Genomic DNA, 14,935 nt, shown 5'->3' with positions numbered 1-14,935 from the left:
ATGTAGCATATATACCTCCATGTATATATATATATAGGCACACACACAGGATACAGTGTGCTGCTCTCTGATACACCATTGTGCTGACTCAGCATGTAGCGTATATACCTCCATGTATATATATAGGCACACACGCAGGATACAGTGTGCTGCTCTCTGATACACCATTGTGCTGACTCGGCATGTAGCGTGTATATACCTCCATGTATATATATAGGCACACACGCAGGATACAGTGTGCTGCTCTCTGATACACCATTGTGCTGACTCAGCATGTAGCGTATATACCTCCATGTATATATAGGCACACACACAGGATACAGTGTGCTGCTCTCTGATACACCATTGTGCTGACTCAGCATGACTCGTCTGCTCCGCTGCTCTTTCCCTCCCAGCTTATTTTTAAAGTTAGGTTCACTGGTGATTGTAATTGGCGTGTCCCCTGTGAAAGGGAAAAGTCCTTTTTTTCTCGGGTGCCGGCCTAGGACCTGGGGGCACATGGACAGCAGTAGGTGAGGGAGCAGGCGAGTGGATGTGGGGCCAGGCCTGGAGATGCCACTAACACATTGCTTCCTCTCTCTAGTTTACTGACACACGGTTCCCAGGGTATGACGACTCTCAGCAAGGGAAACAGCAAAGCTCTGAAGGTAAGGCGCTCCTGACATCACCATTTTTTTTTTCGTGATGCAATCGCACGCGCAAAACAATGGGATCTATTTTTTGTGTGTTGAGCTTGCAAAAAATGTAATGCCCAAATACGCCTGGGTGAATCTCGCTTTAGGTCGGATTCACACAACCGTATTTGCGCACGCAATACGCAGTGAATAGAACCCATTGTTTTCAATGGTTCGCTCACAAGTGCATATTTTGTGTGCGCAGATCTGATGTGCAAAAAATGATGCAGCATGTTCTATTTGCTGGGACCGTGGTCTTGTGGGGTCTTTTTTCAGCCGTGAGTCCATGGAATCACTGTCACCAGAATCCTGGTCCCTCTTCCTCAGTGCTGAGTTGGAGCTTAGGCTGGCTGCACACGACCGGGTCGAATTTCATATGCGGGATCCCGCAGCGGAATCCGACCCTGTACCCAACCAGTGACCCCGTGTACCTGTCTGGATTCTTCTTTATTCTGTACTGTGGATGTGCCGGCCATTACGCTGGCGCACATGCGCAGTACAGATTATGCCGCGCCGTTGCTAGGTGATGACGCGGATCCCGCTGCCTTTCCGCAATGATGATTGCGGAAGGGCCGCGGGTCGGACGGCTTCCATTGACTTCAATGGAAACCGTCTGCATGGAATCCGCCTAGAAATAGAGGAAGCACATATAACACATAAACATTTAATAAGTGTCAGTATGTACATTTCGGTTGCCTTTGGTACACCCTTTATGTTTCTATTCAGGTAAAGAGGGAGCCTGGGGAGAATGGCACCAGTCTTACAGATGACGAATTGGTCAGCATGTCTGTGCGGGAGTTGAACCAGCATCTCCGTGGTTTGACCAAGGAAGAGATCATCCAGCTAAAGCAACGACGCCGCACACTTAAGAATCGCGGTTATGCAGCAAGCTGTAGAGTGAAGCGAGTCACACAAAGAGAAGAGCTGGAGAAACAGAAGGCCGAATTACAGCAGGAGGTGGAGAAACTTGCCTCTGAGAATGCCAACATGCGCCAGGAACTGGACTCTCTGAGGTCAAAGTATGAAGCTCTCCAGAACTTTGCCAGGACAGTAGCAAGGAGTCCCAACAACCCTCCGAGAGGTCCGTTTACACCTGGCATGAGGCCTCTTATACCAGGAAAAATAGGCGCCACTAGTGTCATTACCATAGTGAAGTCTAAAACGGAGGCGCGTTCTTAGGGATGTGACAGACATGATGGCGCTACTGACTTCCCCTAGCATTTCCCAAAGCACAAGTACCCAAAGAATTCCTTAGCTATCGAAAAAGGTTTCTACAGTTCCAGCAATGAAACACGGGAGACTCCGTAGTATAATCTATAGAGGTTAGGGTTTTGGGTGCTGTGGAAGGGAATATTGCATTTCAGAATTCATGTCTTTGCAGCAAGGAGCGAAGTGACTAAAAGTGGGCGGTCTCTTACTAAGCTTTATATAACCCAGTGTTGAAGCACTCAGTTAGTCCGAGCTTTGGCCATCAGAATGGCAAGTGACACAGTTGCAAAGTCATCCGTTTGTGCTGCCAACACCAGCTTTAGTTTCCGCACTTAAAAAAGTCCTCCGAGCAGATTTGTTTGTCCTTCGAGCTTCCCGTCCTGTCGAGCCATCAGTGTACAGTGTGACGTCAGGTTGTGCTACTCGTCTTGGCGTCCGTGCGTGCAGTTGACACTTGAAGTACGCGGTGTTGTGACTCCGTCTGTACAGTGTGATGTCAGGTGGTTCTGCTTGTGGAATTGTGAGTGGCACCCTCTCGTGTGTTTGTATGCGGTCGTCCTGTATGTTGTGTAGTTTGTGATTTCAGACTATGCTGCTCCTTTTTGGATAACTTGGTTCTTTCGTGGTGTGAGGTCGTGCAGCTTATGGGTCAGTTTGCTGTCCTGTGTTGTCAGAGTGTGTGTTGTTAGTGTAGTCGGCGTGCAGTTTTGACTTGGGTTAGTGAATGTTCTGGTTTGTTCTTGATGTGGTGGACTATCGTTTGAAGTTGGTGGCGTTTCTGTGCCAAAAAATTCTATATCTCAATATGTCAATAGCGGCTTTTAGGTTGCTTTGTCGCAAACGGCCATCTGTTCTCTGAGGGTATATGCACTGTATGTATCTACGAGATTGGCGTTATATGTAAACGAAGCCTCTGAGGGCCTATGTACCGCAGTCCATAATGCAAGCAACAGACCTATGCATGATGCGCTGAAGCTTCTTCTGCGAAAGACGTTGGGTCCTTCCTACTAGGCTTTTAATGGGCGCCACCAAAGCTTGAAAGCAATTACAGTGCAGTATGTCTGCAGGATATAGTTGTGGTGGGAGTATGTAGAGGGGAGATATCATAATTAGGCCATGGCCAAATCGTTTTTGGATATTGATGGTCAGGCATCACAATATATAGCCTTTGATCACCAACATCTTTGTAGTAGCAGTTGCCAATTTGAGGAAACTGTACCAAACATATCTTACAATGGGTTAAAATGAAAAGTTTTCAGATTCTAAGCCAAACAAATTACCTTTCGTCCAAATGTATATAGTATGGTACAGTATTATGATATACCGCCAAGTCTTCATGTAAGGTCTATTGGCCAACATGTAAATCTGGTTGCTCACTTTACTGACTTGAACTTCTGGTCGTCCAAGACTGTGCTTCTAGGATGGTTGTCCATGGGCAATAGTTCATAGCGTGATCCACGGCGATAAATCACACGTGGATAACGCTCAAAACGCTTTCCATAGAATAACTATGTACACGAGCGGGAAACACAGAGTCTGTCATTCAACAATTGGGCAAAATTAGTGTTAATAGTGTTGTAGCTGGTTGCGTTGTAGAAATAAGGTAAGGTTCAAATGTAAGTGCTAAACTTTTTAATAACTTTTGACATGTGAGAAGTTTTGATCTTTGAAGGTCTGGTTGCTAAGACCCCCGCCGATAGAACAAATGGGCCGAAGCGCTCACTGTGCCTGTTCGGTTATTTCCGGCTTTGCTCGAAGCTGTGTACGTTCTCCATAGAAAGGCTATGGATTCCATACACGGCTCGCTGATACAACCTGCATCAGTGACGTATTCAGATAAGCACCTCTGCCCGTTAGCGATCGGTGAGGGTCTGAGCATGTGGAACATCACCAGTCAAATCTTCTGACATGTCAAAAGTTTCTAAAAAGTTTAGTTATACTTTAATTAGTCTGTTGTAATGTTTTATATAAACTGCACCTATTCTTATAGTACTTCAGGGAGTATACCCAATAAGGATATGATATCGTACTCAGTATATTAAGACTCCAGCAACTAGTGACATCACTGGATGTTTTGGTGATGTCACCATTCCCGATCATTTCCATAGTAAAGACATTTTGAGTGCAAGTGCGATAATGCCATAAATTATGGGGCTTTAACGTAGTTCTAAAATCTGGTCTAAGCCATTATACACGGGCTAATTTATGGCGCAAATATCTGACGCAATGAAATGATAGCTACACAAATGTAACCAAGCATAATTATATCAGGTGATGAGTTATCTGACTTGTGTATATTTGTGTAGTTACCATAGACGTATATCTGACGTCTGCGTTCATGTCTGTATTGTATTGCTGACATTTCTGGCATAGACCGTACATATGATTGCAGAGATTAGACTATCACAACGCTGATTTCCAGCTCTGTCCATGATGTCCTATCAGATGCGTTATTGCCTCCTGTTCCGGATTCTGCTGCCCAGTTTACAAGTTTCTTTGTATTTATTGGTGGCATTTCCTTCTAAGGGACAGTATTTGGGCTTCGTTTCAGTATGCACGCTCTCCTGATCAGACTATTATATCTTGTAGAGGGTTGACAGGCACCAGAGAGAGGCCTTTCTACCAAATTTACCTTTCTGCAAAGTTCCTATACCCTGCCCTCCTGCACCAACCATACGCTTACAGAGAGGGGTGGCAGCAGACGTAAGAGAACAGGTCTTGGCCATTTCATCCAAGGTGTCCTCTACTATGTTAAACCCATTGCATAGCATAAGTAGTTCTCTGTATACAGAGACTACAGAGATACATGCTCTTCCCGATCAATACTGCTTTTTGCCCAGCCTGACTAGAGAGGCAGAATCAAGCAAGGTGTGTGTTGGAAAGTTGTACCCCATGTCCACTGCTTTCTACAGAACCCCTTTAACTCCGTGTAAGGTCTCTAGTTTGTTTTGACTAGGGTTCAGTACTGACTATGATCGTCATAGATCCTAGGAGTATTTACAGCCTCATCCTATTTGGACAGCTTCGTTTTTCAGCCTTTGATTAGCAAGACTGAGCAAGCTTCCCATGTTATCACTAGGTTCACTAAATGCCAAGGCATCCGTTAAAGACATTGAGAATTAAAGGGCCAGGTGGGACGACAGGACATAAGCTACCATCACAGTTAATGCTCCTGTCACAGGGCAAAACATGTTTTTGCCGAGTGGCCCTTTAAAGGGGTTGTCCAGCTGAAAACTATTGATGGACCTATCTGCAGGATGAGTGGGAGGCCAACACCAAGTACCATTGCTGATCAGCTGTTTTCCAGGCCAGTGTGCTTGTACACCATGCTGCTTTCTGCAGGAAGCAGACAGCTCTGTTCCTGCTGCAGTTATTTAGTATTACAGGTTAAGTTCCTATTCATGTCAATGCCAACTTGGCCTGCAATACCAAACTTGACCACTGGAGTGAGAACGGAGCTGTCTGCTTCCTGCAAAAATCAGCTCTGTGCAAAAGCACACTTGTCCTGAAAACAGCTGATCAGCAGTGATTCCGGGCAGCGGACATCTTTTGATCTACTATTGATGGACTATCCTGCAGGTAAGTCCATCAATAGTTTGCAACTGGATGAGCCCTTTAAGTATTCAAAAACATACATCGTCCGTTAGAAGAACAAACATTTGATATAGTGATGTATATACATTGAGGACCTGAATAAGTGTACACAGAAGGTAGTTATGCCCATATCTTGCCATGTTCTGCCCTGGTATCCATATGAAGAAATATATTGTAAATTATATAGTAAGGCGGCATTTAAAGGGGTTTTCTAGAACTTATCTACTGATGACCTATTCTCAGGATAGTTGATTGCCGTTCAGGCACCCATTAATCATCTGTTACCAGGCCTGCTGTCTGTGCGGACACAGTCGGAAGCAGGCAGCTTTGTCCGTATTGCAGCGGCCCAGGAGCTGTGCCTGCATTACCAAACTGGGCCGCTGCAATATGGACAGAGCTGTCTACTTCCGGCTTTGTCTGCACTACCACGGCCGGGATAACAACTGATCGCCAGGGGTCCCAAGTGGTAGACCCCCACCGTTCAACTATTTTTCAGATAAGTCCTTGAAACCCCTTTATTGCAGCCTTCAGGGATATTGTACTATGCAAGAAGTAGTCCAAGAGAACTAAGATTTTTAGCTTTGCTGGACTACAAGTAGAATTTTGCAAGTTGGAGACTTAAAGGGGTTGTCTAGGGTTATAAAAACATGGCTCCTTACTTCCAAATACAGTGCTACCCTTGTCCATAAGGTTGTGTGTGCAGTGAAGGGAATGGGAGCTGAGCTGCAATACCAGACACAACCCATAGAGAAGAGTGGGGCTGTTTGGAAGGAAGTAGACATGTTTTTCTAACTCTAGACAACCCCTTTAAACCTAGATCGCTTTGGGCAGCTCTTCTGAATGTCAAATCCTAGACTGTCTCTTGTAGATCTCTTCGTGGCTACCTGCACACGGCCGGATTTGCATTGTGAAATCCAGAGAGCGTCCGCCTCGGGATTCCGCAGCAAATACCTTCCATAGTATGCTATGTAAAACCACCTTTTCCTGCCCACGAGCGGAAATCAATTGCGATTTTCTGCTCGCAGGGGAAAAATCGCAGCATGCTCTATTTTAATGCGGATTCCACGCGGACGGCTTCCATCGAAGTCAATAGAAGCCGTCCAATCGGCGGCCCTTCCACAATCATCATTGCGGAAAGGTCGCCGTATCCGCGTCATTGCCTAGCGACAGCTTGGCATTATCTACACTGCGCATGTGCGCCAGCCGGGCACCGGGTTGAATTCTTCTGTGGGACAACGCATGCGGAATCCGACCCTATCGTGTGCAGGCGGCTATAGTCCTCCGAATCCCTTTATTTAATTTCTGCTATAGAGAAATAATGCAAGTTATTCTGAGACCTGGGAAGACAATATAGAGTCACCCTGTTAGGTAAGTTAAAGTCACGTACCTGTAAACATGAACCATAGATACCGTGAAACATGCCTACAGAGGGCCTGTCATCCTCTGGTGGGACCCCTGTTACCGGCATTAGATATGAGCGAGCGTACTCGCTAAGGCAAACTACTCGAGCGAGTAGTGGCTTATTCCTGCCCGCTCGTCTCTAAAGATTCGGGTGGGAGCGGGGAGCGGCGGGGGAGAGCGCGGAGGAACAGGTGGGGGGGGGGAGATCTCTCTCTCACTCTCTCCCCCCTGCTCACTCCCGCAACTTACCGCTCTCCCCCGCCGGCACCCGACTCTTTAGAGACGAGCGGGCAGGTACTCGCATAAGGCACTACTCGCTCAAGTAGTTTGCCTTAGCGAGTACGCTAACTCATCTCTAGTTATAATCCAAAGTGTTTTTACAACAGACCGGGATATTGATGATCTCTTACTATGATGTATGGATGGGAATGTAGGGAAGCAGGCAGTTCTGATCTTCGTCTAGAGGTACAACATAGACCCTGAATAATAGGATGTTGCTTGAGTCCTCGCATTAGAGTATTTTTACCATGTAATGGTGTCACTGTGAAAGTTCAGGTTTTTGCTCCTCACTGCAAGGCTTTTATGTGGTCGGTTCAGCTGAACTCACCTTCTTGAAAATCTGTGTCTTCGAGTCACTGATGCAGATTGTATCACAAACATATATACCGGTATTTATTGCTAAATTATTGTAGCATTTGCATCTGTAAATAACTTTAAAGGTGTATATGATGTTATTTATTCCTGTATATTTGGGATGTCCGTGTATCATCCATGGTCTCCAGCTGACCGGGATTTCATGCTTGAAATCCTGAGACCTACAGTATGTATATCCTGGCCGGTTGGCGACTATGGATGAGTTGGGTGTTCCTCTGTTGTATATTATGTATGTTTGATATAAGGTCTATTTTATATTGTATATTGCCAATAAACTACTTATAAAGAGCTGTATTTGAGTCTAATGAACTTGAGTAAGGGGATGCTAGTCCATTGCTATACAACGAAAAATAAAGATAAAGTATTGCCTGGCGAGAAGGAAAATCAGCGACCTTAATAATGCCAGGGAGGTCTACAAAACTTGTAATCACTAGATGGTGTTATGGGAATCATATCATATTCCTGCTGAATTCCCTGTCTGCTCCAAATTAATGATAATGAGAAGTAGCATGCATGCAATGTAACGGAGTCTGACTCCATGTTGGTCAATCATCAGTACACTTCAGGTTTATTCTTAACCTGACGGTACAGATATAGTGGAAATCACGCAGTAATACAAATACATTCCCCTAACGTCATAACTAATGATTGCTTCAGTATGTAATGACTTTAGTGATTAACATATGTTAACGCCTTAAGGCGTAAGTTGTTACTAAACATGTCATCTCAAATTTATACTGTGTTCATTATCCAAATAGCTTTTCCTTATCGGTGGTGGGGCCCCAGAGCACTCTCAGACAGTTTCTCTCTGGGAAAGCTGCAGAGGAGTGAATTACAACATGCTGCTTGCACATACCAGTGTATAATATTGAGCATGTTAACCACTGAGCTGCCAGTTATTTACTAAGAAGGTGTATATATATATATATATATATATATATATATATACACACACATGTGTTTGCCTAGGCTTATGTAAGAAACATATATACACAATAGAGTACATATTTTTTTGCTATAACAATGGCCACTGTAAATTAAGCCAAATTTAAATCCCCTGAGCATCTACTGTATATGTAGGGTTTACGAAGTGCATGTTCTAAGGATTTTTCCCTAGGAATGTAACCTACTATACTACGCTTACTAAACTTACAAGCGTGGTTATTCTCGCGTGATGCGATGTGCACAAAACTTCCTTGAAACGCCTCGCCCATTGCACTCCTCCACCCCTCCCCCCATTAACTTCTATGGGGACTTTTGGTTCGCAAATGCTCAGAAAGTTAGAGCATGCTGCGTTTTTTTGCGTGACCAAAATGTGCGACCAAAATACAGAAATGTGAACTAACCTATTGAAATCAATGGGTTCTTTTATTTACGTATTGTACACATAAATCTGCGCATGTGACGCCGGTCTTAGCTTCAGCTTTCCTTAAATATGCAGCCAATGGAGCGTGGACATACAGGTACACTGCTGTTGTGCTCATCTATGCTTGCTTCACTACAATGGAAGAAGAGCAAGCTTTGAATTCATTTGATATGCATGGATGTCAATACTTTTTGACCTTTTTTATATGGGCAATATAGCCCAAAACCACAGATAACCTAAATATAATTGACAAAGTGGGAAAAAATCCCCCAAATTTTACTGCCTATATAAGAATTTTTCAGATTGTTAGCAGTCCTGATGAGGTGGGGAAGCATTGGAGACTGGCTGTATGCCACCTCTCCCCAGTCCTGGTTTCTAGGTTTTCCATGCTCCAAGCATGCTCAGAGTGCAATGATGAATATGCCCAAACTGTTCTGGAAAAATGAAAGCTGAGCACTGATTGGTCACTCTGGCCAACGAGGACCGTTACTGTTGGGGCCTCATTTATCAAAACTGTCTATGTCAGGAGTATCAAACTCCTTTTTCACTGAGGGCCACATAAGTATTATGGTTCCCTTCAAAGGGCCGTTTATAAGGGCTCATTCACACAGGTGTATTTGCGCTCCATATTATGCGCATATTTTTTTTATACGGGCCATAGCATTACATTATACTGCTATTGGGCAGGCAGTCTATCAAGTCACCCCACAGGGGTGGCTTGATGGGCATTCTGCCATGACAGCCCCGTGGACTTTCAGAAGGCACCCGGGTGCCATGACACCCACACGACTCCCTACGATCTCATCATTTGGGGAATTTAAATGACGCTGTCAGAAAAGACAGCTGCGTTTAACAGTTAACAGGTTAACAGTTCCGCTCAGCCGCGCGGCTGGTTGGCGCTGTTGCGCTGGGTTTCGGCTGTAATAAACAGCCAACAGCTGCGCTGCATGAAGAGAGATCGCAGGGTGATCTCTCTTCATACATACCCCAACTCTGCAGGACGTAACTAATATCCACATCCATTAGATCCAAATCATTGTCGGACTCCGGCTACAGCACTGGGGCACTAAATGTACTCAGCTGGGGCTCCAGCAGCGCAGAACTTGCCTCATAGCGCTCGGCCGCCTTAACTTTGAGACGCTCCCAATAAGCCTGTCGATGTTCGTCATTAGTGATTTTAGACTTTTTCTAACTCTCACAAGCCGCTCCATCCTCTCGAATGCATTTTTGATCAATTTGAGGGCATTTATCAGCCATATGTTGCAACATTTTACAAAAGATGTTTTTCGCACTTCTTCGCAAATATTCACATTTACTTTTTTTTTTAATCACTGAGAAGAAGCAAACGACACCTCACATGTCATGATTGCATGCCTGAGTCCAGAGCTACACTAATTTTCAGCCGCGCAGCGATTTTAGTGCCTCAAGATAGCGGCGCTATTGCATCACCCGATGACGTCATACCGGGGTCAGACTCTTATTGCTAGGTATGTTGGTTCTTCCTTTCTACAATCAGATATTTAACCCTGTCGTCATGTGTTGTCTAGAATTTACATGTTTTGGGAACGCTCAGCGGCCTGAGTGCGGCTCCGAAACTACAGACATATTCTGTGTCAATAAACGCATTTCATACCGTTGACAAGACGCGTAGAAATATTGATAACTGCATGTAATCTGGAACACGCAGAATGAAGGTCAGAAGCAGAATACCTTAAGAGGTCAGTCTGACATATTTCATTTGGAGATACTGGGGAAACATTTCTCTGAGAATGTCTCAAATATCTTAAATTGTCTCTAAATCATGGGAAACAATCTGCTATTCTCATTTCTGCAGTTTGGATAAGCACAGTGGAAACGTGTGTTCTGCTAAATGTCTTGTCTACAACTTACCTTCTCTCTTCACGGAGGCCATAGGCGCACTATATACACTGTATATATGCTGGGTGAAGAACACATCCACATAGCAGTGCCTTATTTGCATATTACCCAGAGGAGCATGCATGGCCTTATAAGTCTCCTAACTCTTCTAGGTGCTCTCCCTAAGGTCCTTTAACCGTTCTTCATAGGACATGACTTGCAGACCGCTCACCATCTTGGTAACTCTTCTCTGAACTTGCTCCAGTTTGTATATGTCTTTTTTAAAGTGGGGTGCCCAGAACTGGACACAGTATTCCAGATAAGGTCTGACTAAGGAAGAGTAGAGGGGGATAATGACCTCACTATCTAGACTCTGTGCTTCTCTTAATACATCCCAGAATTGTGTTTCCCTTTTTGGTTGCTGCATCACATTGTTGACTCATGTTCAGTCTATGATCTATTAGTATACCCAAGTCTTTTTCACATGTGCTGCTGCTTAGCTCAATTCCTACCATTCTGTATGTGCTTTTTTCATTTTTCTTGCCCAGATATAGGACTTTGCATTTTCTCCTTGTTAAATACCATTCTGTTAGTTGCTGCCCTACTGTCCAAGTTTTTCTAGATCTTTTTGAATACTCTCTCTCTTCCCTAGTGTTAGCTAATCCTCCTAGCTTTGTGTCATCAGCAGATTTGAACAGTTGCACATCAATTCCCTTCTCCAGATCATTTATAAAAATGTTGAGCAACACTGGGCCTAGGACAGAGCCTTGTGGTACCCCACTTGGTATATTCTTCCACTTGGATATGCAGCCATTTATGACCACTCTTTGAGTATTATCACTCAGCCAGTTGCCTTGTCAATCCCAGATTTGGTCATTTTTTCAATAAGTATGGTATGAGATACTTTGTCAAATGCTTTACTAAGGCCAAGATAAACTATATCCACCGCATTTCCCTGATTAACCCAGTCAATTATACTATTATAGAAGGAAATTAGATTTGTTTGGCCTGCCTTGTTTGTTACAGAGCCATGCTGGCTCTGGTTAATTACTCCATTTTCATCCAAGTACTTGCATACATGCTGTATAATAATTTGTTCAAAGATCTTTCCTGGTATAGAAGTCAGGCTCACAGACCTGTAGTTTCCTGGATCAACCTTCTTCTTTTTGAAGACAGGGACAACATTTGCCCTTTTCCAATCTTCTCTGACTTCTCCTGTTCTCCAGGAATTTTCAAAGATTATGGTGAGTGGTTCAGCAATTACCTATGCTGCTTCCTTTAGTATCCTAGGATGTAATTCATCTGGACCTTGAGACATGAATTCATTTAAGTTAGCTAAGTGTTCCCTCACCATCTTTCTGCTTACAGATAGCCTGCATTCTTTTATTCCCCCAATAGCACAGGGAAGATTAGTTGATGTTCCATCTACTTTCTGAGAGAAAACAGATACAAAATAGGAATTTAAATGTTCGGCCTTCTCAACATCATTCTTAACCAATTCACTATTTTCATCCTGTAAGCATGCAGTAGCATCATTGACTTTTCTTTTGCTTTTGGCCTCTGTTGCAAGCCTCAATTCATTATGAGCTTTAGCTTTTCTGACACTAGACCTACAGTTTCTGCTGACGGCATTATCTTCTTCTTTAGATATTTGCCCCTCTTTCCATTTAATAAACATATTTTTCTTTGTTTTTAACACATGTGCAAGTTCTGTGTTCATCCATCCTGGTTTCTTTAAATGCTTCCCATTCTTCCTTCTTTTAGGGATTGTTAACGCTTGTACTTTGAGAATCTCATTCCACAATATTTCCCAACCTTCTTGGACATTTCTGTCCTTAAGAACATCTAGCCATTGCATTTTTCCTACCCTCTTTCTGAGTTCATTAAAATCTGCCTTCCTGAAATCCAACCTTGAAGCCTGAGTTTTCTCAGGTCTTCCTCCCCTTTTTATCCAAAATTGAAGAATAGCATGATCACTGCCTCCTAAGGTCCCAGCCACCCTTACTCCCTCAACCATTCCCTCCCTGTTGGTAAGAATTAGGTCCAAGATAGCAGATCCCCTTGTTTTCTCTTCAACCTTTTGGAAGATAAAGTTGTCAGCAATGTATTAGGAGCTGCAACCTTTTAATATCCATGTCGCAGCTGGTGGTACCTCCATGCTCCTACGGTTTCCAGCATAAATTATAATAAATCTAGTGACCAATGAAGCCATGCCCGTTGTTTTCCTAACCCTTCCCTATTTTAGGCTTCACACGGGTGTATTTACATGTGACAAAATATGTACGCTCAAAAAACAGTGAATAGAACTCGTTGATTTCATTGGGTTCATTCACATGCACATATTTTTCCACTGCCTCTCAGTCTGGCAAAAAAAAAAATTCAACATGCACTATTTTCCTGTGCATTTGCGCACCAAAAGCCCCTATAGAAATCAATGGGGATAAGTAAATGCACACACAATACGCCAGGAGATGCGTGATACGCTGCGTAATTGCGCAGGAAAAGAACACGTCTTGAACTCAGACTAATTAGTAGAGATGAGCGAGCATACTCGATAAGGCAAACTACTCGAGCGAGTAGTGCCTTATTCGAGTACCTGCCCGCTCGTCTCTAAAGATTCGAGTGCCGGCAGGGGGCGGGGGAGAGCGGGGAGGAACGGAGGGGAGATCTCTCTCTCCCTCTCTCCCCCCCGCTCACCGCCGCAACTCACCTGTCACCCGCGCCGGCACTCGAATCTTTAGAGATGAGCAGGCAGGTACGCGAATAAGGCACTACTCGCTCGAGTAGTTTGCCTTATCGAGTATGCTCGCTCATCTCTACTAATTAGCTATTTCAAAGGCTGGGAGTATGCCTTGCACACGCAAAACCCAACAACGCATATGCTGATACTTGCTCATTCGTTCTTCAAATACACGTATGCTCATGTGAAGCAGGCCTTGGTAAAGTGGCAGAGGCTGGGGTAAAAGGGCAAAAGTTGCAAATAATGGCACGCGCCATAACTTGCAACTTTTGTAACCCAGAAATCTGGTGTACGAGAGCAAATGAAAAGGAGCAGAATTACATGGAACTTAAAGCGAACCTCCAGGCCTGGAGAAACAAAGATGGCCGCACCAGCTTCTTTGACTATCTGATGCACACTGTGACATGCATACTTTTTGTGTGCCGCTAATCCCCATGTACTATCTTGGTGTGTATGCGAATGTAATACGCTCCAAGATAGAGCATGCTGCCATTTGTTTCGCATGAGTAATACATGCGCAAAAAAAATGCTAGTGGGAGTTCCCCTATACAAATCAATGGGCTACTGGCATGGCGGGTCAAGCACAGGAAAATTGCGTGCGTAATGACAATACACCAGTGTTAAAGTGGCGGCAGTACGTGTTATTAGTTCCAGGCACTACACCCGCTTAGATAAAAGGGCTAATTTCCGCAAGAGTATGCGTATAATGACGCAGCTCTCCGGCAGCGTTTTACACATACACAGCCCATACGCTCTGCTGGCAGAGACCGCGTATGGGCCGCATATGCACTGCGCATGTCCGGGAATCTAACGTCATGGACATGCGCATGGTGAGGTTTTCTTGTTTTGAATTCCCCGCTCTGCCCCTTCGCAATATCTGCTTATAGAAGGACTGCGTATGATACTCGGAGAATAGAGCATGCTGCGATTTATTTCTCTTGCATATGGATTCGCTATATCCACACGCCGGTGTGCATGGGACAATGAAAGACCATTGACTTCCATTGCCTCCATTCACTGCGTATCTCTCGTGTGCGCAACATACGCGTAATATGCAGTGAAAAACTGCTCGTGGTCAGAAGTGCTCATTAGTGATGCCCACATGAGCGGCGCTGGCCAGTCGGAGCAGCATGTAGTGTCTTAGACTTCCATGGGGGCCATTGGTGTGCAAATACGCAGAAAAATAGAACATGTCTGGTGGTCCACTGCTTACTCTCTCAGGGCCCCTTTGTTTACAAGGGGTCGCCTGCATTAGTTCCAGCGCTGCTCACTGCAACCAATCAGATTTTAGATCTCATTTACTAATCTGCATTCTACAGATGAGAGGTGGGATCTGATTGGTTGCTAGGGACAGCATCCCGCACATACTGGTTTCTACACACAAGCGGGTCACGTGACTGTTCTTCCCTACAGCTGGAATTACGTCACTTCCTGTTCAGA

At 44.4% G+C, this 14,935-nt stretch overlaps 1 protein-coding gene across 3 annotated transcripts in view; it reads left to right on the top strand.

Annotated features, from left to right (window-relative positions):
- MAFG (MAF bZIP transcription factor G) overlaps window positions 1-7,826 on the top strand; it is a 12,822-nt gene extending 4,996 nt beyond the window's left edge. The window contains exons 1-3 of one of the 3 annotated variants that reach the window (XM_066586146.1): window positions 361-508; window positions 584-647; window positions 1,401-7,826. In XM_066586146.1, coding sequence (XP_066442243.1) covers window positions 609-647; window positions 1,401-1,853 — 492 coding nt within the window. In that variant the 5' untranslated portion in view covers window positions 361-508; window positions 584-608 and the 3' untranslated portion in view covers window positions 1,854-7,826. Of the gene's footprint in view, window positions 1-360; window positions 513-583; window positions 648-1,400 lie in introns of those variants that run through there. The other 2 variants (XM_066586144.1, XM_066586145.1) reach the window with 2 other exon arrangements.
- The last annotated feature ends 7,109 nt before the right edge of the window (window positions 7,827-14,935 follow it).

This window comes from Eleutherodactylus coqui, chromosome 13, assembly GCF_035609145.1.
Source record: "Eleutherodactylus coqui strain aEleCoq1 chromosome 13, aEleCoq1.hap1, whole genome shotgun sequence".
Classification (NCBI taxonomy): Eukaryota; Metazoa; Chordata; class Amphibia; order Anura; family Eleutherodactylidae; genus Eleutherodactylus; species Eleutherodactylus coqui.
This window is presented reverse-complemented; position numbering and strand designations above follow the sequence as displayed.